Source organism: Micropterus dolomieu, linkage group LG04, assembly GCF_021292245.1.
Source record: "Micropterus dolomieu isolate WLL.071019.BEF.003 ecotype Adirondacks linkage group LG04, ASM2129224v1, whole genome shotgun sequence".
In the NCBI taxonomy this organism is placed as follows: domain Eukaryota; kingdom Metazoa; phylum Chordata; class Actinopteri; order Centrarchiformes; family Centrarchidae; genus Micropterus; species Micropterus dolomieu.
Window position 1 is genome coordinate 28,815,067 of NC_060153.1, and position 25,367 is coordinate 28,840,433.

Consider the following 25,367-nt stretch of genomic DNA (forward strand, 5'->3'; position numbering starts at 1 on the left):
CTCCCGTTTCTCTCTCTCTCTCTCTCTCTCTCTCTCTCTCTCTCTCTCTCTCTCTCTCTCTCTCTCTCTGCCATTTACCATGTTGTAGCCAATTTTGTTGTGTGTTAGTGGTAAGTTGTATAGGGGTGACAGTCTTCCACCTGCACACCAGGGGGCATAGGCAGGGCATCACAGTGGTAACAGAGGCTATATGAGGAAGTCACAGGTAAGTAGCGAGAGGGAATTACAATCTGGGGAAGCCACAGTTTTTCAACCGTGCTTGCGTGCATGTGTGTATGTACGTGATGGATTTTGTCATGTCCTACCGTTAGCATCGTGTTTACTGTTTTTTGCATATGTACGAGCTCAATTTACATCCGTAATGCAAGCAGCAGTGTTTTGTAAGTAATTTTATTCTGCATAAAATAAAGTGTTAACCGCATGCCATGCCAGACGTGAGTTTTTCCACCATTATGCGTTGGAGACGACTTCAAATTTCCTCAAGTGGCTTTTTTTGTGGCATGATCGCAACTACATACCGGTTTTGCGTGCATGCCGTGCTGCCGACAGCTGCATGCACGTCGCGGTTCCTCGTGGGTCTATTTCAAGTAGCCGGCTTTTTAAAAACAATAAAATATTCTTTGGGTGGTTCATCAACGGTGATAAATTATCAGAAAGTCCCGCGAGGTGCGGACAACTCGGCACAACACCAGTGAAGCTGGGGCTTCGTCTCTTCCACAAGTGTTCCTCCACTGCCCCTACACACGCACACTTCGCCTACACATGCCCACTGACGACCAAGGCTTAGGGTTACAATTTTGGATTTACTTTAAAATCATTTATTGAAAGTTTTATTCTTTTTACATGTTTATTTACAGCATTAAACGTTGAAATTTATGTTGTAATAGGCTGTATATTAACCTATTGGGAGAAAACTGGTGGTTCTATGTAAAATCAGATGTTGAGCACCCCCATATCGCCAAAATGGCATGATCCTCGTTTCACTGCGAAGATTCGACTGTGAGACTGACAGTCGAATCTTCGACTATTCGGGGTCAGCCCTAGTCTTGACTAAAAACAAGGCTTACCTAGTCTGTTGCAGGCCACATTTTGGCCTGCCATAGATATCCATAGAAAAGTTTGGTCTCATCTTGAACTGGAGATTCTGCCTGTTAATTCCATACCTGATATTGTTATGACCCACTAAAGTTAGGCATGATATGAGAAAATTCAATCCCAGTTTTTGTTATCTTTACTGCTATCTTGAATGGTAATGGCAAATGGACTCTATGCCTTTCTAGTCTTCCGACCACTCAAAGTGCTTTCCACACATGTCAGATTCACCCATTCACAAACACATGATGATGAAACACTGATGGCAGTAGCCGCCCTGCTAGGTGCCAACTGCTCAACTCATCAAACACACACTCTCAGTATTCGGGGTTCAGTATCTTGTCTACAACATGCGTCCTTCTGATTAGTGGACAACCACAGTCAACATCAACTCTTCTTTGTTTGGGAGGGGTTTTATTTTGTGTGCATTACAACAACATGTTCTAAATAAATAACAAAATGTTTCAGAAGTTTGAACTTTTCTTTAAGTTTATAGAGTTAGATGAAGCTAGGACACTTGGTTAAAATGTAAATGTAAATGCTCTGTATTTCTATTGCGCCTTTCTAGTCTTTTCAACCACCCAAAGCGCTACATCGCATTCACCATTCACACAAACAGAAACTAACATTCACATGTGTTACACAAGTGGAACCACCGATCTTTCACGGGCAACCCGCTCTACCTCGTGAGCCACAGCCGCCAAATATCAAAACCATCACACTATTCTATGCATCTTAAAGAAAACTATACTGTAAAGACACTAAAAATGATGCATATACATATGTATGTAGAATATATAAACATACGTTAGCGGCCTGAATCTAGGAATGGTAATGCTGGTCAGTCGGTCCACCACTTCCATCCCGACTGAAATATTTCAAAAATGTAACTTTGATGAAATAACTTTGGTGACATTTCATCTACTGTCATCACAAGTCAAAAGTTTTATTTGTCCAATACGTTTGTTTATTTGGTGTGTCACCAAATAGGTGCAAATGAGATTCCCATCAGCCTCAGCTGTACTTTTGTGTTTAGTGCTAATTAGCAAAAGGTGGCATGCTAACACACTAAACTAAAATGGCGAACATGGTAAATGTGGTAAAAGGCTGTGTAAACCACGGACGTAATGTCCGTGATGTCACCCGTAAGTTTCTGAAGCGTCTGTAGCTGTTGTGAAGCTCCGGGTGGCACTGGCCATCGCCGTCTTGTCAGTGCTTAGCTCTGGCTACTCCAATAAATGGGCAAGAAGTGGAGCTGAAGAGGACTGAATAAAGCCTGGTTGCTGAGCCTGAGAAGGCACCAACTGGTAAAAGCAGCCTTGTCCTTAATAATTCAACGCTCTAATATAATTTAAATGAGTGAATTATATAAAAATTCACCCCTACACGGTTGTCATTAAGGGGGAAATAAGCTATAGAGACCAAAACTGTTTTTGTACCAAGCTGTAAATGTGTTTATATCTGCTGTATAGCGGGGCATTTTATGGGGATTGACTCGTTTTGAAGGCAGCCTCAAATGGCCATTCAAGGAACTGCATTTTTTTGCACTCCTGGGTTGGCTTCATTTTTCAGCCTTGGAGGTTGCCGCTTCAGTAAACATTATACCTGTTAAACATTTTAGCATACTTGTATTAGCCTCAAGCTCAAAGCACTGCCGTGCCTAAGTTCAACCTCACAGATCCTGTTATTGTATAAATCCATTTATATGCAGTTGTTACATTGTTAGTTTTAACAGATAATGGTTTTGCATGTTTTAACCAATTACTAATTGCATATACATTATTACAGCCTATTCTCCAGAACCTGCTAGCAACTGCCCTCCCACTACATGATGATAACCTGGAAGTAAATAAATAAAACCAACTGAATATTTGCTTTTCTAGATGTACTTGTTCCAAATAATATTCATACGGTAGTAAATAGTAAATCAAGAAATCACTAGAAATTAAGGGGTGGTTGGAAGGTAAAATCATTTGTAAAGCTTTGGAAAATGGTTGACAGGTATGTAAAATACATGCGATTTGTAGCTATTGCGCTGAAACATCTAAACCACACCACCAATTTCCCGTCCCATCCGTATACAGTGTGTGTTCTGCTATATTCTATGCTACTAATATGTATATATTCTTTGTTCTTAAATTGTCATTATCATTATCATATCACTTCTACAAAGACAACACAATCTGCTACTTGCCACGGAAGAAGCGTTATCAGTGTTAAAGTTAAGGAGTTGGCCGTCGTGCTATGTGATAATGTTTGTTTTCTTACCAAGGCGTGTAGGGTCTCAATCTCCACCTGCAGGGAGTGCCACTGCTTCCTGGCCTCAGCTAGCTCAGCCCGGGCCTCCCTCAGGGCAGCGCCGCCGAGGCTCACCTGCGCCCATGCTGCCTCCTCCTGGGTGAGGTGACATGGATCAGACATTAAAAGAGGTACAAGAACTCTAAAACACCCTGCCACCATCTCAAATACAACCCCAACCATACACACTCACTTATTTTAACTTCTACTAGCATGCTAGCATCACCACTTAACACAACAAACACAGATTTTCAACCTCGTGGGACAATATGGAGGAACTGTTTTTCTACATATCACACATAAACATAAATGTGGACTGAACGTGTTACGGTGCAGTAGCTGATGGTACGTGGATTCTTGGAATAAAAAATCTGTAGGCCTACTAGATAAACATAACACACCTTGTGGTAGCAGTTCTTTCCCACTGGCACACAGTCAGATAGTCAAGCAGACAACCAGGCCTGCGTGTGCACACAGCTGTAAAAGCTGTGTTGACACATCGTACAGCTGTTAGGCGTTTCACACCCTCCGTCCTCACCCGCCTTAAAATGCAGTGAAGCGGTGAAGCTGTCTCAGCAATGTTACGGTATGGCAATATTTTGACAGTAAAAACAAAAGAAGATTACTGAAGTTATGTAAGTGATCCTCTGTTTAATTTATTACTCCAGTGATTCTCATTTTCTGTTTCAGTGCAGTCTATTTTAATTAATAGGCAAATTTTGCAACAAGCAAATTTAGATTTTCCTACATCAGTTCCAGTTCGTTACTCATAACACTGGCCAACAAGATTACTAAATTATTATTCCATCTGTCATCTCAGGCAGTGATGGAAGTGGAGCTTTCTAACTGAAACTTATCCACTAAACGTAGCAATACCACAATGTAAAAATACTCTATTACAACTAAAAGTTGTGTATTGTTACTAATGTAAAAGTTCAGAAGTACAGTTTTACCATTACTCATTATACAGAATGGCTTCTGTCACACAGTGTTATGTTATTATATATTGTATGACTCGTACTTGTATTACTACTGTTTTACTATTACTACTTGTAGTTAATGCAGTTGAGATAGAGTTCATTAAAACTACTTTATATACTGTTCATCATAATTATCATGTTATTTGTTGATCTTGTGTTTTGAATGTAAAATCTTTACATCTGGAAACACCTTTAAATTGTACAGAAGTTGTGTAATTGTACTTAGGTACTCCACAATTTATCAATTTATACATCTAGTGATATTTCAGACATCACTGGTGTGATTTTGACAAACTACTGGTGCATGTTGTTGATGTATAGTTTATATTATAAACCATTACAGAGATTCTAAATGAGCAGCAAGTACTCTGTGACCACTTGTGGTGCTATGGAGCAATATTTTTCAAGTGGGCCCCTGCTTTGTACATGTACTGTAGATGCTTTAGGTCGCAACACATTTTCTACAACTGGTTTTACACTATTAACAAGAAATACAAAAATGTGTCAGCAAAGGCAGGGAAGCAAACATGGATGTAAACAATTAAAAATATTCAAAAATCGTCTTTAAAAATGTTTTATGAGGTGAGAAATGCATTCGAGACATTCAAGACCTCAAGAATACCCCACAATGCGTTTTACACCAAATGTAAACATAGCTTTTGTTTGTTTAGAAGCACCTTCAAGATTAAAAAGGCCACTGAAAATGATGGATGTCATGTAGTGCCAACAATGCAACTCTTTCCAAGAAGCACAGGTTTTCCCTGTATAATATTAAAACAATATAATAACAATGTAATACTCAGATGATTGCAAGTTATTTTTAATTTAAATATAATAATTATGGACATCACGCAGGCTTTTGACTGCAGCATTGTCTAACCATTACTTTAGTAGGACAGACAGAGAAGGTCTGATGTAAACAACGGGCATTTCATCAAACCTGCTCCATTTTCTCACTGTGGAAGCTTGCAGCCCTTGGCGAAGGCACTTTATTGTCACTGTCAGACCAAAGTCATTGTGCTGTGGCACAGGAGCATTGGGATAATAAAAGGCACCCACACTGCGCTTTTTTACCGTACTAACAACAGAGGACAGAGACAATCACACAAAAACATACACAAACCTGCATCAAGGCATATCCAGACACACACTTTCACAAAAAAAGAGGGAGAGGCATGGTGAGTCCTAAGCTTTTCACCACCGTCAGCAAACACTCTGCTAAGCATTTAACTCCAGCCAAGCAAATTCATCAGTCTGCCTTGCCTATGTGACAGCCTGGAGTTGGTCCTGAGGGTGTGTCTCGCTGGCAGAGGGCCAGGGCAACATGAGAGAGTCATCGGTGAAAAAAAGATGCGAGTGAAGATGCAGGAGGCGATGCGTACCTGACTGAGAGCTCCTCCGTGTGTTCTGGTTGCTGCTGCTGCAGCTCCAGAGCGGCTGGGCCCAGCCAAGCCAGGGAGTGGATTAGACACGGCACCCAGGCCAAGGTGTCTCTCACCTGGGCCGGGAAGTCTGCTCTGATTGCACTGCGCTCTGATTCGGTCGAGGAGCTGGGTGAGCTCCATCCCTGTGCCATCCTCCTCACCTCTCGCTGCTGCTGCTGCTGCTGCTTCTGTGGCCGTCTCTAACAGAGCATCACAGGAGTCGGCCCGCTGCAGCTGTAGAGCCCGGGCTGCCTGCAAACAGCCAACCAGAGGGAGGAAAAGGGGGAGTGAGCAGGAGAGAGAGTGAGGCAGAGAGAGAGAAACGGTGAGAAGAGAGTGAGTGATGTAAGGAGTGAGAAATACAAGAGAAAAACAAGAAAACAAGGGAGATGAATCTAGTTTGTGAATGAATCCAAAGGAGAGAAAGAGGCAAGAGCAATGCGTGTGTTGGGGGTGGGGGGGTGGGGGGTGGGCAGTCCACGCAATGCAGAGGGAAAATGAGAATCAGCAGGAATGAGAAAAAAAAGAAGGAGGTAAGAAAGGAAGCAAGGAGAGAGGAGGGATGGATGAGTAAAGGGATGAGGAATTGTTAGATACTGTGAAACGTCACTCTCACAAATCTAATGCTCACAGACAAACATGACACGACTATAATGTCAGGGTTGGAAGTGAAAGTACAGGCTACTTGTATTCCCATAATAACATACAGCACTTTACACATAGTTTGTTATGTAATCTACTCTTCTTGTATAAAAGCACTAGGTTTGGAAGTATGGAATGGTAGTGAAAATAAATTATTTTACTTTTTGCTGGGTACCCCCTGGACCTCCCTCAAGGACCCCTAGGGGTCACCAGACCCCACTTAGAGAACCACTCATAGCGTAAAAAAGAGCATCTCAAATATCCTTGCCCTCAATCTCTGTGGTCAAATTTTGTACAAAGACATAAGCTAGCAAAATGTAATTGGAACAAAACATGAAAGTACATCAGAATCTCATTTGTTTTATTCTACATATTTGGTACTAAACCAAATAAACTCTTGGAGAAATTGAAAATTTCAGTTGCTGGGCTTTCCAGCCACCAGATGTTTGCCTGTGAAGTTCTCCCTGATCTTATAGAATCAATTTAGAGAGTATTTTGCCTTCTGTGACTGTACCAAGAGCTCAGGCTCCTCACAACATTGCTCCCAAGGAGTCACACCACATCTTCCACCAAGCAAACATTCCAGTCTGATAAAGAGAAGTGTACTCCCTCTGTCAGGCTGTCATTGTAAAGTTACATTTTTGCCTGAATAAATAAAAGGTACATTAAAATTAAAAAGGTTGTGGGGTAAGAAAGAAAAAAAGATGTCATAACAGGCATTTGCAATACATATAGTGACCTCAAACTCCTGGTGCATCTCCTGCAGTTCTGACATGGAGTGCCGAATCTCTGCCTGCAGCGTCAGGCTGTTCTGATCTGCCTTCCTCTTTGACTCCCTGAGCAGAGCCACCTGTTGCTCCAGATGCATGGTGTTCCTCTCCTCCGTCTCACACCTATGATGTGATGTCAACAGGGAAGGTTATCCAATTCAGCATTTATTGTTACTCATATATCCATGGCATACATCAAATGCAATATGCAATAATGCAGTAACACCTCATATAAACACAGGAAGGAAAGGGTGAAATGGCCAGAGAAAATATATTAATTCAAATTGAGGACAATAGATCAAAGTCAAGTATTGCCATATATCTAGTTAATTTAAAAGGGGATTCCAACAATAGCTAGTGAGTACCCACTGAGGGATTGTGATTTTAGCTGAAAGATTCTATTTTGGTGCATTAAATGGAGGGTTTAAGAGTTGAAACTAAATATATAAATACATAAATAATTATAAATGCTTAAATAAATAAATAAATAAATAATAAAATACTATGATTAATTAATGTAGAATAAAATTCTTGAATAAAAGAATAAAAAAAGCAATGTAATTAAATGTATTTAATTGTATTTAATGTACTGTATATTAATTTAGGGTGGCAAGGTGGTCCGGTGGATAGCACTGTGGCCTCACAGCAAGAAGGTCTTTTCTGTGTGGAGTTTGCATGTTCTCCCCGTGTCTGCGTGGGTTCTCTCCGGGTGCTCCGGCTTCCTCCCAACATCCAAAGACATGCAATTGTCCTTAGGCCTGAGTGTGAGTGTGAGTGGTTGTCTGTCTATGTGTGGCCCTACGATGCCTTTCGCCCGATGTCAGCTGGGATTGGCTCCAGCCCCCCGTGACCCTGTATGCAGGATAAGCGGTTGACGATGGATGGATGGATGGATATATTATCTATTTAGAATTTTGTTTATTTATATATTTCAAATTTATCCATAGTATAACTTGCTGCTGCAAAATACACTCACTTGCCACTCTATTAGGTATACCTGTTCAATTCAGCCAAGCACATGGTAGCAACTCATTTAGGCACGTAGACGTGGTCAAGACAACTTGCTGAAGTTCAAACTGAGCATCAGAATGGGGAAGAAAGGGTATTTAAGTGACTGTGAATGTGGCATGGTTGTCACCAAAGTCTCTGAGCAATGTTTCCACCCCCTTGATGAAAGTATGCCACGAAGAATTAAGGCAGGTCTGAAGGCAGAAGGGGGTCCAACCCGGCACTAGCAAGGTGTACTTATAAAGTGCTAAGTGAATGTATATAAATGTGTCAACTTCATCGATCAAAACTCAGGGGGCGTGTTAACACGCATCAACACATCTTTGTAGTAGCGTCCATGTTGAGTCCACATTCAGACTTAAGAGCACATGAACACACACTGAAGTCGGAAGGAACAACTTTACAACTCGGGAAATGGGACCATCCGAGGAACACGTGAATGCACCGTGAGCCACTAGATGCCACTAAAACTTATACACTGAACCTTTAAGCATTTTTATTATATAATTATTTATGTATTTATATATTTAGCTTCTGTCCTTAAAACTCTACATACATGAAAGTGAAGGAAAAAAAAGAAAAAAAGACCTTGACAGAATTTATGTGTGTCATACAGTCCAGAGTCTTTTAGAAACCTCAGCTGGAGCTATAAATAGAACTGGTGTATTTATTTCAAGCTGCAGAGTGTTGCAACTGTCCTTCAGGGGTTAATGGCTGACAGTTGATAGGTAGTGTGTTTGTGTGTGTTGAGGGAGGTGGAGGTGGTGGTGGTGGGTGGGGGGGGCTTGGTGTCACTCTGCATCAATACATAAGTGAAAGTGCTGACGCAGCACAAAGCCCGGGCTGGAGGCATACAAATCCAGGCCAGCTGGCTCACAAGAGCAAGAACTGGCCTGAGCTAGATAACAGAGGCCTGGAAAAGCATTGCAGCAGGATGAAAAGATGAAGTCGTTCTTAGTTATTCTAAACCTATGCTTAATATATTGTGATGCCGGTAATGATCACATTCTATCCTAGCAGGTATATTGAGAAACAAAAAAATTTTTTTCTCCTCTGTACCGGATCACTTTGGTATGATTGAGTGTAATATGCTTATGGTATGCAATCGCTTGCCTAATTTACTAATTAATAGCCCTAGACTGTATTAAACAAGGGAGAGGGGCATTAGACCTTTCAGGAAAACTTTAGCCAAATACAGCTGACCTGGCCCGGATGGCAGCAGCTCTGGACTTCATGCTGTCAGACTGTAATGCCAGCTGGGCATTCTCCATCAGTAGTTTACCAACCTGACAAAAAAAATACAAAACAATACAATAAGATTAGAGTACAGCTGAGTAAAGTTAATTTGGGCCAGGGAATTTGGTAGAGGTCTTGTCAAACAGAGTAAAATACTTTGTTTACATTACGTCCTGTATTATTATACTGTGTTACTTTGCACGGCCACCTACGTGTAGAGAACTTAATAAACCAATGTGTTAATATGTCTTCTGTGCAAAAGGACTACTGGAAGAATAACCTTTATATCAGGGATGATTATGTCTCTCCTTTAGGATAGTACGCTTTGATGCTCTACATAAAATAAAATGTTCCATGTCCTGTAAGAAATGAGTTAGTAACTTTGTACATATCTGGACAAACAATCTATTTCCTGTCTAGGTGATTCAAGACTATACCAGGACCAAAACTAACCTAATATTGGCTCATTAGCTTCAAGCTATTTTCCTGGTATAGCCTCCCTGATGAAAATGAGTCATTTTGGAAAGTGGAAAGCCAAATTCAGTCCAGATTAAAACCAAAGAAATGCACAATTTTAAACATTTCAAATGCTGCATCTCACTAAATGCATCCACTCACAAATAAGCTATAATGAGCCAAAGACTTTGCACAAACCACAACTTTTGTATTAAAAGTACTTATGGCGACTGATGAGCTGAGGAATACAGTCTTTTTGGAAAACTGGAATCACCAGAATATATCAAGAATACATCATATCTTTATTTTCAAACTAAGATGAATAGATTATGATGTTCCTGTACAATAATGCCTGATGTGCCCTGTGCAGTCTGGTGAATATAACTTGTTCATCTTTTGTGAAACACTGAAATAATCTTTGGGTAATAATTATTGTGCTTTATAGCACATCAAATTGGCTGTTACAATTGAAATTATTTTTTTAATTGTTTTTTTTTTTATCTCTCCTCACCTCACTTCTGGGATCAATCAGTTCTGAAGCATGTACTGCATTCATACAGTACATGGAGTAAAGCTAACATCTTACACAACACAGCAAACAAACTACTGGGTTTTTTAGTTTAGCATTAGTAGTGATACAGAGGCTTGTGTAAAAATGACCAAAATGTGCCATTCGTTCCCGATTCTTTTGATTCTCATTGTTTAGGTTAAAAGGTTCCAATGGAGGAATCCCAGTAGCCTACAAAACGGTGGCTCCTTGTCTTTACACATTAAAATCTTAACACACCCTTGTTCCCTTTGTTGTCTTATGAATACAACACTTTCAGAACAAGACACACCCATGTTGAAGGAACGCCAAAGATAACGAAAAATTGCTTAACATTTATTTCATATACGTATAAAACACTCATGAGGATGTTTCAGTGCCTCCCCATTTTTGAGCCCATGTGAGATGAATGAATGAGTACTGACAAGATTTCCAACTTAATGTCTTACTTACTCATCATAACATCTCTGCTGTAAATAATAAGATAATCTAAGCACTTCTTATGAAGATCAATTACAAAGTAATCCTATATGTTGACATGAAAGCATTGCCTGGCTCAGTGAACAATGACACATGCAGAGGTTGCTCTTGTGCCTGTCACAGTCACGGGCACATCAGCCAAACATTGGAGTTTAGCTGGATGACGGGGTATGAAACAAGAAACAAGAGATTAAAACGTCAGTCAGTGACACCTACTCGTGCAGAGAGTGACGCTAAAAGAAGAAAGCAGTTGAAAACCATCAAGTCGGGACATGTGAGATAACCATACCCATTGGCGTTAATGTTCTACTGCTGTAAGTGGAAGGGCCTTTAAAGTAATAAAATGTTTTCCGCATTCTTTCTGTGTGACAGCAACGTTTCTAATCCTCAAGTTAGTTTAATGATTTATCTCTAACAAAGATCCTTCATAGTACTGATCCAACATTGTAGGACAGTAAACATCACTTAAATAAGCTTTTTACTGCCCTTGCTTCTCCAGAATGTCAATTTCTGTCAGCAAATAAGTATCCAGCTGGTTTTGAAAAGGTTCAAGAAGAGGCTGCTGGCTAACCGCCTGGAGTACAAACATGATAATTATCACTAATCAACAGCAATTTACAACTTCTATAGACTCCAACCTATGTTTAGCCACTATACACTCTCAGTCTTTGTATAAAGTTCCAACAGCAACTTGAAGTTGATGATGGTTTTAATTAATGCAGCTGTTTCCCAGCCAGCGCTGCCCTTAAGCCACTTTACCTGGTGAACATTTACTTGAAGCTGTTGACATGATGTTGCACGCAGTCGTCATCAACAATAGTACAATAGTAATCTGATGTGTCTCTGTTTTGACTGCTGTTTGATCATAGATACCTACTTCTGGTGTCTGCCAGCCAATATGGCCTTGAGCTGATGTAATGGAGCATAATCATAAAGCCTGAATGGAAATAAAACTTTGGCACATCTGAATTACTTTTATACCTTTGTCAAACAGATGTGAAATGTCTAAGTCAGGGGTTTTCAAAGTCTGAGACTGTGGGCCTCCCGTCTGGCAAAGCTTGGGGAAATGTGCCTCCCCAGAACCCCTTAGTTTACCTGGATGCCTTTGGGATCATGATTATGTTATTTGATCCCATAGACACTCAACAACTGAGCCATGATAGGCTAATACCTTCAGACTTAAACCAAATGCATAAAAAAGGTGGGTCCCTGGCATGTTTTAGTTCCTGACTCTAGGAGTCAGTAAAAATCCCCTACTATCATGTGTCTGAACTATCTCTTAAACCAAATCACACGCATTTAGGCTATTCTATGTGATCTCCTTTTGATAACTAATTTATTTTCACTTCAGATCATTAAGCCTCACCTTTAACAGTTTGAAAATCTCTGGCCTAAGTGATTCCAAATCATCACCTGATATTTAAAAATCTCAGCAAAACTAAGTCTGACCTGGGCACGGAGCTCATTGATGGTCTGTTCCTGCTGGGACCAGTCCCGGGAGCGTGAGGTGCTCCTGACACCCCAGTCAGCTATCTGGGCCTCAAGTCGCCAGTTGGCCTCCTGTAGCCTGTTCACCTGCTCCAGGAAGCTCTTCAAGCGGGTGTTCAAACCCCACATGGTGTGACTGGAGTCCATGGAGACCTGAGAGAGAGCACACCCAAATGTTTGCAGACACACAACATGAGCCGCTGATATTTCCATACAGTCAAATGACGCAACACAGCTGATAGCCAAAACATTCAGATAGCACGCGACTATCCAACTTACTATGTTTCTTGCAGAATGCATACACGGAGTTATAGAGTTATAACAAGCAACAGTCTGCCACCCACTTTACATCACACGCTGCCAGGGGCGTTTACTAGGTAAATGTTTACCCACCTGAGGCAACATGGCCTTCCACGAAATAAGGCACAGTAAGTGTAGTAATGAGACAGCAAAAGTCCCTCAGTCTGTTCACCTGGTCACACTGAGCCGATCCACCACTCCCCACAGCTTAGCTACATTCCTCTACAGCGAGCTGGTCAACACGTTCCGCTTCCCACTGTGTCCCAGGTCATCAGTAGCGGGCCCCTGAGACAGAGCAGACAGGCTGCCATTAGTCTGCCAGTATCGCTGTGTGTGGGTCAGTTTGTGGTCTTGAGGGTCCTCCACGCCAGGGATGTTCCTCTCCGTCCCACCTCACCTCCCGAGGCAGCGTGTGGGAGAGGCGAGAGCAGTGGGGTAAGCACTGACTGGACACGCTGCTTACATCACCAGCACTCTGGGGCCCTTTGTCCTCTCTGATCCAGGATTACTGAGCTGTTTTCACACAGGCAGCAACACAAGCTGTGGAGTGAATGTTCAGGGAGATGCAGTGATGGGACCTGTGTGTGAGTGCATGTATGTATTTGAGTTGTGCTTTAATAAGAGGGTACCTTTAAATGTACTATAATTAATGTGAAGCTGCACTGAGGTCAAGTAACACACACTTTGTGCAGAGTTACTACATCTTGCTCAATAACAGTCTTGGCTGGTTTTAGACAATAACTGAGTGTTTGTGTCTGTCTGGGCCAAAGGTTTCATTTCTTAATATTATAATGTGGCTTCAATATTTCCTTGGATACACTGCTTACTGACCTGACATGCCACAACTACAGCCCTGTATTTCAGCAGAGACACATTATGGCTTTGGTGCTTCAGGAATTTTGATATATTTTCATAGCTATCTTCTACAACCAGCAGACAGCCTGTATGGCGTCGTCACAGACATACCGTACTGAAAATATTTTAGGCGCTATGAGAAGATGTGTTTGATTAAGCAAGGGGTGTGGTATTTAAAGACTCCTTTGAATATTTGAAGGTACTTTGGGATCCAAAAGTAAACAAACTACCACAAAAAAATCAAAACACAAAATTGTAGCCTGGTGTTGCTCCCCAGTTGATAGACAGGTCATTTTTAAAGCGCAGCATGACACATACATACAGCACATGAATTTAAGTTATTGATAATTGATTGGTTCCTGATACTGCGCACGTGAAACTAAGTAAAGCCTAGTTCACACAATTTTAAACCCGATTTGTAATTGTTCATTAATTGTTATGTGTGAACTACTCAACGACACATCAAAACAGCTCTCCGATACATTACCGACACATCGCCGAAGCCAGCCACATATCTAGCATGCTGAATATCTGGAGGAGTCAGCCTACTCGACATCTACATCCAGCCAATGGGAGCAGGCAGCTACTTTTTCACTGCAAGACACTTTTTATTCACCTCCAGCTCTCTCTGCAGCTCAGACAGTCCCTGCTACCTGTGTATGCTAATCCACTCTTTCACCCAGATTCTTTGTCTTTGTAATCGCTATCTTAATCTAAATGCTCAAATGCAGCAATAATGGTCTGGTCACACCAAAAAGTGTCATAGCAAAGTCTATTTGTGTGTCTTTGTAAGACTGAAGCTGCACAAAAAATAAAATTGTATAAAATTTCATGATAGTGCGTTTTATTGCTTATGCATTCAGCTTTTGATTTAGTAAGTTAAACAGCCTCACTTTAACAGTTACACATTACAAAAGACAAGCCTGCTGTATACTTTAGATACTTTTATCCCCACATCCTGCCTGTTAGCAGGATGTGGGGATGTGCAGACAACTGACCCTGCACTTCCATCTGCTACAACCGCTGTACAAATATTGTCCGTGCTTTGACTTCTATTCTTTACGCTGAGAAACGACAGAGGATCAGCAGCCAGCTGACTTTCTCATGTGGTCTTGGTTGTGGTTTTCATCCATCTGTTTGATCATAAAGAGAGAGAGAGATGGACTGATAGAGAGTGACAGAATGACAGGTATGGAGACAGAGCAGGAGAAAATGAGCTTTATAAGTAGACAGTAAAGCAGGAAAATGTGTGGGAAGAGGAAAAAATGTTAATGCAAATTTTAATCATTAAACACACACACACACACAAACACACACACACAAACACACCCACACACAAATCATGCTGACTAACCAAATAGTGCCAGACAGGACTGCCAGGATACTTAGTGTCATCACACTCCCACACCCTCTCAGCAAGGTGGCCTCCTGAACAGCAATGATGATGACGGCGATTGTCATTATTTAAAATCCTGGAAAAACGACACCTGTCAGGGCGTTGTAGGCAGCTTTGTTCTGAGTAACTGGGACAGATGATTTCTGCTGTGACTACAAACAGGGAATGCTACCGAGCCTGTTTTTAGTTGTCATGTTTCTCCCACAAAGAAATAGCCTTAGTCACACGGCATTTGCAGGATTGTTTGGTCAAGGGGAATCACGTAACTGACGGCGAGAGTGAGTCGAGTTCAGGAGCAGAGTTGGAGGCTTCAGAGGCGGACACTGCCTACAAGACAGAAAATAAACAAGTCGGCCTCAGATTACAGGTTTAACAATGAACAGTCTTAACAGCTCCCTCGTGTTCCTGACCTCTGTGACTTTACATTCCTCTGCCTCTGTTCCCCTCCCGGGTGGGCGCCTAGGAGCTCTTTGATCTTTCTCATGTGATCCCTCATTTTCTGTACAAGAAGTTTTTTACTGTTTGACAGACGCGGAAAAGAGAAACACCTGTTATAAAAACATACAATGGCTTTGATCCATTCTCTAACAATTATAAAACAAACCCCAGGCCAGGAGGTTTTTGTCTGTACATGATATCATTACACAAGCACTTGAGTTCTGGATTGGAAGGTATTGTGGTTTAAATCCACAACTGCAGAAGGGATTATCTTCACATAAACTATTTACCAGACTCTGCTGTAGGGGTTATGTGCAGCTAAAGCATGTTTCATGTGCTTTTATAATAACATCCTTCAACCTATGTACCTCAGGGTCTTATTTAAACCTGTAAAGCGCTCATTCAAGCACTCATTATTTATGCTTCAACTGAAAATAATCATTATTATTATTGTACCATTTAAAGCTTCACATGTTTTTATTTCAACAATGACTCAAATATGTGACATTGCACTTTCAATGACAAACATTGGCAACTCTCTACAAGGGAGAGGAGTTCAGGTCTGATAAAGTTGCTAGATTTGTCTCTAAGCAAAAATAGACTGGTGAACACAGTGGAGCATTTTGTAGCTTAACAGCCAGTTTTATTCCTCAGGTTGGTGACTAAAAATGAGCTAAAAGGACAGTGAATACAGAGCTAATACAGCAGCAAATGTAGGGGCCCTTACTAACCCCACGATGGGGCTGGTTGGCACAAATACACAACAGGACTTTAATCATGAATCATCAATTTCAGAAAACATTTCCATATTCATAAAGTATGCCAACCAACCCCTGTCTCCCCAACACAGGGACGCATACCATATAATAAAGGCATACTAAATGGTGCAAGATATTCTGATTTATCTGGTTATTTGAATGGCCAAGATAACTTATATCTAATCGTTATGAACAACAATTTAAATCTCAGCAGACAACAAACTCCACCAAACACCAACATACTGTCTGTCAAAGCAGCCACAGCAAATACACCGTCAACAACAGGGATTTATGCATGCGACCTGCAAGGAGAGGAAGAGGGAGAGACAGCACCCGGACAAGAGAGAGAGATGTGACCCACGACCAGTTCATTATAGTTTAGAATAATGCATTGCAGAGAGGATGCAGAGGTTTCATAGAGGAGACAAGCGTATGTCTGTCACTGTAAACTGAGACTCCAGTCTGCAGTGAGTTCACACACCTCAGTGATAAACCACAGAGCTGTAGACGAACATTAGGCCACGTGATCAAACAAAGTTTTTATGTAACATCAGCTTTTTTAATACTGGCACTTTCTCGTCCACATGATCTCTCTTTCTCTCTCTCTCTCTCTTCCCTGCAACTCTGGATCACAGTTTTATTTATAATCAATTAATGTTTTTTTTTATAATGCCTGGTTTTTGGGCGTGCTGCAACCCACTTAGCACCTCCACATCCCATGTACATGCATCTACACATTGAGTGAAATATGTAGTTTATTGTAAAAGTGGATGAATTTTTTGAATATAATAATTTAAGCTTTTTTTCATTTGAAACGGTTGAAACGTGGCTAAGACCCGCACTGAGTGAATATTGGATATTTTATCAAGGGGCCAGAAAAACAACTACAAGTACATGCTAATGTTGCTGTGTGTGCTGCTGCTGCTGATGTCTAAATTGGTATGGGTTGTATTTGCCATAAAATCTTTAAAGGTGATTATATGTCCAAGTGGCCACAATGCTGCTTTAATACTCTGTAATTCAAGAAATACATTCCCACTTGTCCACTAAGCAGAATATTTACTGTAGCTAGCCAGGTAACTGTTCAATAGGTCCATCCTAATGTTGGCTCAGCCAGTATCAGAACCTTAATTCTATCAACCAAACCATCCACAACTTTAATGTTGATCATACCAGAGAGTGAAGAATGAACAATTATGTTGTTGCGGTCTTAATAGACTACCAGACACACCTCATTCCATACATTTCACAGTTTATAGCCCAGAAAACAATCATAACAGATAAAAGAAATTCCTTTGAGGGTGTTTTACCTATGCAATGAAGGGAACCGAGTTAATGACGATGTGTCTTTCACGTCCATCATGAATGCTCGTTTGTGCCATCCCACTCTGGTTCTTATGTAATAATGAGGGACCACAGCAAGAAAAAGCAACAGAAAAACAAAGCCTTATATGACAAAGTTTGAGTATTTCCATTCTTAGCCTGAGGGAACAATTACATTAATGTCAGTATCATTAAACATTAAAAAAATAAGTACCTCGACAGTGCCTGAATAACTGTTATCCTTCTCACATCTGTTTGACATTTTGCAAAGCACCTCAAGGTTATACAACACTTGCATTTCACAAAACAATTAGATTAGCAGTGACATGCGGTAATTTAGTTTTATGTAGAACAAGGATGGGCAAATATTTCAAACAGCTGAACAAGTCAGCGCCGTGTACTTCGTGTTGTTCCTGGTGGTCGGTGGGGTCGGCACAGGGGCTGGTGGATGTGGTGTGGGTATGTCTGAGGTGACGAGATAAACTGAGTTTGGTTTGATCGAACCTGGCAACGTGATAATGTGACAACGTGATGAAACCCAAACTGGGATGCTGGAACTGCCTGTTAGAAATTAGTTAAGACATTATTTCTTTTGTATTATTTTAAATAAAATATTGTTTAAATAAACTAAACAAGCACCTAAATAAATCTGTCCTGAATCCCACGCCTAAAATTTTCTAACCTTTTCACTATTAGCCTTCCAACCTCACCCAAGTTCAGCCAGTTTATGTTATCGTCCTTAGTTGCTTTATTTAGGCGTGACAACAACAGAGACAGAAACTCAAAATTTAACAAAAACAAAGCAGAATAATATTAATCTAACAAAAAGAAAAGCATCCCTAAAAGGTCACCATTGGCCTGGACAATTTAGGCTCCTGTGTCGTATTAACTCTTGCAGACCCTGACTCTCTTAAGAAATCATTTCTCAAGACAGCTAGCTCAAACTATGATTTTGAATTTTGTTTAGTTAGTCATCTTTAGTTTAAACACCTGTCTGTCTAGATCTATTTTATACCAGCATTAATAGGTTTTTTGGCCTCTTGGGGACAGCACAATCAGCTAAAAACAGACCATTGATTGATTAGTAGTAGCTAAAACACAGCTGAGTTGTTTAATAATTCTCTCTGGGTTTGTCACTACAAAGCGACTTGTCACATTATAAATAGTAATTTGATCCATTGTAAATATAAATATATTGATTATTTAAACCCTAGTTTCAGCTCCTGAGTTCATTCTTTCAAATTATGCATTGGTCTAACGCCAACCCCCTTTAGTTTAATCTCCTTTGTCAGTTTAGATCCAGTTTAACACTCTGTATTGCTAAGATTTCGGTATCTAAAAGAAGCTTATCTGATTCATTTTCTATTTGACTTAAGGGGCATTTACATGTCAGTACTCAAATCAGTTCTTAAGAAATGCTTGTAGAGGCTTAGTAATGCCTCATTAGACTGGTTTACTGGCGGTTTCGTAAATTTCTCATGAAAGGTAACAAAAAAAACCCACACACGCACATTAAGAACACCTGATTAAAGAGCAGCACCCGCTAGTCCACCCATTAACAGTAAAACGCCTGCCAATCACTTCTAATTGATCCATTTCACAGTGTCCATACTGGTAATTATATCATTTAAACGATATTTGGACTTGTTTTTATAAATGTCAGCAGTTATGAGAACAAACATGTTTCTTGGGAATTGGAGCCTATTGAGTTTCGGAGTGACTGTCAGTATTCAAAACAGGGCTACTTGGCAGCTGTTTGGAAAAATAAATAAGGTCTTTATAGTGTCCTTGTTTCTCCGGGAGTATTCCACTATGGCTGCCAAGATCAACTTTTAGTTGTATTTTGCACAGTGGATAGGCATTACAAGCTTGCTAGCAGAGGAAAAGGGAACGACTCCTGAACATTTTGAGTGTCATATTATAACATCAAAACACTGTTGTAGTCAGTCATCCTGGATCCCAATACAACTTTCCAGTCTTGCGTATCTGCAACTGGGGGATCAGACAACATGCTGTCTTTTTCTGTGACTAGCTTCTTACACATGTTGCGTGTTGAGGTCACTTGAATTAAAACGTGCTGACAGACTGGCCAACACAGACGTGCCCGTATGCAATCAATCCACAACTCAGCATGGAATTATTATTTTCTGAAAGAGAATTGCAGACCTATGTCCTTCTGGTAAAGGAGGGTTGTGGAAGAAGTGCTGAAACTATTCATGTTTTTAGTCCAATCCAAGGTCAGATTTTGATTAGAAAAATAACTTATGTTGAAAAGGTCAGAAAAAACTATTTCACTAATCACTAATAAGAAATAATATATACATATATTGAAGAAAACATAATTTGGTTATGACAAGAGCCATCCTCAGGCATTGTGCTGCCATCTGATACTGAAAAATGATCACTGCTGTCGGTTTGTAGAGCTTAAAGCACAACAAGTGATTGCATGCACATGAAAATGTGAATTCAGTATCAGTATAGGCCATTCTTAAAAATCCATTGTACACATGGCCACTGTATGAGACAAGGTTATGTTAGCTCTGCTCTGAATGAGTGAAATTCATTTCTAAAGTTTAGCAGACCCCTCACCTCCTTTTGAGTTTATGTTTATTCACATGCAGGCATAAACCTAAAAAGATCAAGCTCACCTATGTTTGCTTATGCTACAGCAGCCTGGGGCACTAAAACACAGGAACAATACATTCTCTCAGCACCTAACTGTGATTGTACCTACAACTAATAAGATCAGTAATCTCAAAAACAACAGTTGGTCAGTTTGTTAAAATGAGTAGGAAGTACAATTACACTGACACATGGTCCAATTTATTTATTAAGCTTTGGGTCGGTTGTTGAAGACATGTATATTTAATGTTGGGATAAATTAGCCAGTGACTGCTTATAAAGGAATGCTAATCCTGTATTTCCTCATGAGATTAAGTGTGTGAGGCTTAATTAAAGGTGACAATTGGGATGAACAATGTCTCTCACGCCTAACTCACCTGAACTGAAATTTCCGTGACAGCCGTTAGGTAGGCTATCGCGGGCAGTAAACCTGAATGCCAACCCACCACGCCCTGTGGCCACACCTGTGATGGTGGCGAGCAGCATCTTTCCACCTACCTGTTCAGCCGCGCCCACGTTCAGGAAGGAGGCTATAAAATCCATCCTCCAGTCCGCCTCAGCACTGTCTCCTTCGTGTCTTTCTTTGACTGCTCCTGTATCAGAACAGTAGACACCATGAACAGCCCGTACCGCTCTGGGTTATCCGCCCTGTCCCTGTACTCTCTGCCCACAATGACAGGCTCCAAGCGGGGTACAAGCGTCTATGGCGGTGCAGGTGGTGAAAACGTCCGGGTGTCCTACGCCTCCAACGGTCTTAGGTCTGGCTTTGACCTGGCAGACGCGGTGAACGGTGCCGGAGGTAACGTGAACAGTTCAGGCAGCGAGAAAGTGACCATGCAGAACCTAAACGACCGCCTGGCCACCTACCTGGGAAAAGTGCGCTCTCTGGAGTCCGCTAATGCGCAGCTGGAGCGTCAGATCCGCGAGTGGTACGAGAAGCAGACCCCCACCACCAGGGACTACAGCAAGTATGAGGCAATCGTCAACGACCTGCGCAAAAAGGTATGCTTTTCCCTCCCCACAGTCTCAGAAACATGAACCAAGACGTCTTTAATTATATACATTCTATTTTACTACTTTAAAATAATCATAATAATATGATAACCTAAAAATAATGTGATTTAATAAAACATTTGGAATATATAACACATGTCGTTTTTGATAATTATATAACATGACTTAAGATACTTTTAAAAACTTTAGGTGGGCTTATCCTCCACAAATTAGAATCCAACCCATAGAAAGCCTTTATTCTTTTTATTCTTTCCCCACCATATTGACATACTGCATTATGAATAACTCATTAAAGTCAGCAGTATAATTCTCAGTTAGCATAAAATATCAGGAACAACAAACAGGATGTACTGCATGTGCGAGTTAAAGTCAGAAAGAACAAGTTAGCTGGGCCACTAGACTTTAAAAGTAGAGCTTCTTTTTCTTTTTTTGTTGTGCCAAGAACTGCCAAGAGGGGTGTTTAACACTTAATGAGCAAATGTGATGCCATCCAGATTGAAAGAGTCCGGTGCAAAGCAAACTATTCTGCTGATCAAGGAAACACTGCCAGCCCATATTCTACATAACGAATCACAAACACGCCTTTGTGGTTATATTATATGTAGATAAGAAACCACTGACAATGCTTTTTTTTTTTCTCTTCTTTGTTTAGATCAGTGTTGCCTCACAGGACAATGCCAGGCTGATGTTACAGATTGACAACGCCAGACTGGCATCAGAGGACTTCAGAATAAAGTGAGTGGAAATGTTATGTCAGAAGGTTTCAGTCCTGTGTGGTGAAAAACCATATTGGCATTACTATTTTTTTATAATGGCAACATGACATCACATGTTCGTTCAGTAGATCCAGTCCATGTGGACATAATGTCACAGGGGTGTGATTATCGACAGAGCCTTAAACTGGTGAAACAGGTTTGTCTTTTTGATAGTGGGAACAGCAACATAAACCACTGTGCTGCGTGTCTCTCGACAGGTTTGAGAATGAGATGGCAATGCGCACGTCAGTGGAGTCGGACATCTCCGGACTGCGCAGGGTTTTGGATGACCTGACCACAGCCCGGTCTAGCCTGGAGATGCAGGTGGAGGGCCTGAAGGAGGAGCTGGTCTACCTGAAGAAGAACCATGCAGAGGTGAGAGTTCTGCTGTTGGGAATATCATTAGACCATCAGTGAGCTCAGGTGCCCAATTGTCCTCAATATCTTCACAGTTATCAGTTTCTGCACTGCAAAACAAAAGATCAGTCTTGTTCGGTTTCTTTATATGACCAAATAGAAATATTAAAGATCCATTCCGGTCATAGCTTCTAGAAAGTCTTACTGCTAAGGGTCAAAACAACATTAAAATAGTTTTTCATGAAACAGTTAGCCAACTATTTGCCAAACGCCTGCCAGAAAATAGTGACTCATCTGATAACTTGACATCTCAGTTGATTTACTTGCAGATGTGCTCCTAAATGAGCATCAACATGAATAACGTTTTTCGAGTTTTATTTGTGCAAGGGGCCGTACAAAACACAGAGGTAACGCTATTTAATACATAAGAATAGATGGAGATGGCAAGATAGGCAAAATGACATTTTAAGACATTTTAAAAAACAAGTTTGCTAATGTTAGCTAACGTTACAACATAACAAGATACAGACCAGACCAAGTCAGGCTGGTGCAGCAGAACTACTAAGTTTACCGAATTGCATAAGGGTATGTGTTGTTTTGTCTTTCAAAGGTTATATATTCACACTTTAACTGTGGTCCAGTCCTATTTTCATGTTCGTGTTATCTTTGACCTTACTCGACCTTTTGTCCCTGTTGTCCCGCCTGTAGGAGCTTGCAGGCTTGCGTGGCCAAGTTAAGGCCAGCTCTGTGAACGTGGAGGTAGACGGCGGGCCTCAGGAGAACATAACCAAGATGCTGGAGGAGATCAGGTCTCAGTACGAGGGTATCGCTGACAAGAACCGCCGCGAAATGGAGGCCTGGTACAAGGTCAAGGTGAGGGGAACGAGGTGATACCTTGTTAATATCATCTCATCTCATGCCTGCATTTAACTGAAAATGTGTCCTAAATATCAAACAATTTCCAAATGGCCTGAGTAGCTTTTGGACATTTTACAATCTCATGTCTTCCAGTTTGACGACCTGAACAAGCAAGTGGCATCCAGCACAGAGACCCTCCAGACCTCCCGAAGTCAGATCAACGATCTCAAGAGGACCCTGCAGGCCCTGCAGATTGAGCTACAGTCCCAGCACAGCCTGGTAAATGAGATCCCATATACAACATATGTCAATACCAAAGGAAGCTACAACACACATTTTCATGCAATAGTTTTGCACTACTATATAACGTAAATGTTGCGTTGCTCAGTATCAAGTCTGTGATCTTACTGTAGTAATATATATTACAACATGGTTGACTGTACACGATAAATAATCAGTCAGTAAACTCTCCTGTTTTTGTTTTTTCTCCGCCATGCAGAAATCTGCCTTGGAGGGCCAACTGGCAGAGACAGAGTCACGCTACAACCAGCAGCTGAACCAGCTCCAGGCCATGGTCAACTCCATGGAGGGCGAGCTCAGTCGGGTGAGGGCGGACATCGAGAGGCAGGGCACAGACTACCAGGTGCTGCTTGACATTAAGACCAGGCTGGAGCTGGAGATCGCTGAGTACAGAAGACTGCTGGATGGAGAGGATCAAACGTAAGGGAATTCTTTAGTGAGATCTTTGTCACACTTACCGTGTGATTCTTCTGTAGCTGGACAGACAGGCAGGCAGGTAGAATAGAGAAAAAATCTGTTGATTCAGTTCTTTTATCAAACAAATGGATCAACATTTTAGGAAATACTTTTTTGCTTTTGATTTGAGAGTTGGATGATAAAGGATTGATACCACTCCCATGTCTTTACAATAAATAGGAAGCTACAGTCAGCAGACTGTTAGCTTAGCATAAAGACTGGAAAAAGGGGAAACAGCTAGCCTGGCCCTGTCCAAAGGGAACAAAATCTGTATAACAGCGCATTTAAAGCTCACTAATGAACAAATACTAAGTCTGTTTCCAAAATGTGTGTCTTGAATGCAAAAAAACTAACTTTTGTCTATCTTCTAGCAAAACTATTTCCAAAACTGTACAAAAGACCGAAGTCAAGACCGAAGTCAAGACTGAAGTCAAACGTAAGTTTAAATCCCCCCCACTGTATTTTTTGCTCTTTGCTCGTAAAAAAAATGCAATATCCTATAGGTAACATTTTGTTTAATTTTTGTCTGCAGCTCAACCAGTTATAACGCAGAGGAGGAGGGTGGTGATTGAGGAAATTGTTGATGGAAAAGTGGTGTCCCGCACAGAAGATGTAGACTCAGAGGTCATCAAGAAGTAGACAGACTGCATCCCAACATATTCAAAAAAAGGAGGGGGGGAATTTGCTTCAAGAGGCCCTCCTGTATTTTTTCTGTTTCTGACACCTATCTTATATTTTCCAAATATTTGTGCAGTGCTGATGGACTTTGTTGCCAGAAAATATTGGTTCTGATCTATTGCTATTTTTTTAAGAGCCAATAGAATGTTTAAAAAAATGTGAATGTGAAAGCATTGGTGGGAAAACAGACTATATACTGTGTCTGAATTACATTTATTTTTCTGTCACCACCATTTATCTAAAACCCACTGAAAACAGTTATACCAACTGTCCTCCAATCTGCCTCCTGAAGAACAAAATTAGGATGGCACTGTGAGAAAGGAAATGTGGCCAGTATGAAAAGCAATAGAAAATATTTGTGCACAGTGATGTTTTTCTCATGTTAACAATGGTAAAAATGTTTCATGTAGCATTTTTAAGGAAATTTTGTCAAATTAAATGTTGTCCTAGTACAATTACCAAAGGAAATCAGTCCATTGTCAAAAGGATTGGCAGTCTCTGTGATGCAAAGTATTTATCTAAATTAAGACCACACTTCCCATAAATCTTCCTGTATTCTGTTGTGATAGGGATCTTTGACTTTTAATTTAAATTTCTCAAGGAAATAAACATCTGAACTCCACTTGTTTCATCTCCCTTTGCACAAAAATATGAAAATAATTCAGTACAAATGAAGATAACAAAAAGGTAATAAGGTAATTTCAGGTGTGCTGCTGCACTGATATTTTAATATACAGATGAACACTGTTTTTGTGGCAATGCCTTAGGGACTGTACAGAAATGACCGGGGGGTAATTTCACTTACAATTTGCAATTTAGGCTATGTAAAAAAAAAA

The 25,367-nt window shown here is 40.7% G+C and overlaps 2 protein-coding genes across 6 annotated transcripts in view; one reads left to right on the forward strand and one right to left on the reverse strand.

Annotated features, from left to right (window-relative positions):
* The window catches only part of krt222 (keratin 222), a 30,900-nt gene extending 9,849 nt beyond the window's left edge, over window positions 1-21,051 (reverse strand). The window contains exons 1-8 of one of the 5 annotated variants that reach the window (XM_046046718.1): window positions 20,612-21,051; window positions 17,479-17,556; window positions 12,815-13,006; window positions 12,383-12,574; window positions 9,418-9,500; window positions 7,176-7,329; window positions 5,753-6,046; window positions 3,361-3,486 (exon numbers count right to left, since the gene is read on the reverse strand). In XM_046046718.1, the coding sequence (XP_045902674.1) occupies window positions 3,361-3,486; window positions 5,753-6,046; window positions 7,176-7,329; window positions 9,418-9,500; window positions 12,383-12,574; window positions 12,815-12,826 (861 nt within the window). In that variant the 5' untranslated portion in view covers window positions 12,827-13,006; window positions 17,479-17,556; window positions 20,612-21,051. Of the gene's footprint in view, window positions 1-3,360; window positions 3,487-5,752; window positions 6,047-7,175; window positions 7,330-9,417; window positions 9,501-12,382; window positions 12,575-12,814; window positions 13,007-14,398; window positions 14,794-14,930; window positions 15,300-15,382; window positions 15,491-17,478; window positions 17,563-20,611 lie in introns of those variants that run through there. The other 4 variants (XM_046046719.1, XM_046046716.1, XM_046046717.1 and 1 more) reach the window with 4 other exon arrangements.
* On the forward strand, window positions 20,593-25,153 carry LOC123969376 (keratin, type I cytoskeletal 19-like). The gene is made up of 8 exons (XM_046046722.1): window positions 20,593-21,115; window positions 21,780-21,862; window positions 22,101-22,257; window positions 22,948-23,112; window positions 23,251-23,376; window positions 23,597-23,817; window positions 24,225-24,289; window positions 24,386-25,153. The coding sequence occupies exons 1-8, from the start codon at window positions 20,729-20,731 to the stop codon at window positions 24,490-24,492; spliced, it is 1,311 nt and encodes a 436-aa protein (XP_045902678.1). The 5' UTR covers window positions 20,593-20,728; the 3' UTR covers window positions 24,493-25,153.
* The last annotated feature ends 214 nt before the right edge of the window (window positions 25,154-25,367 follow it).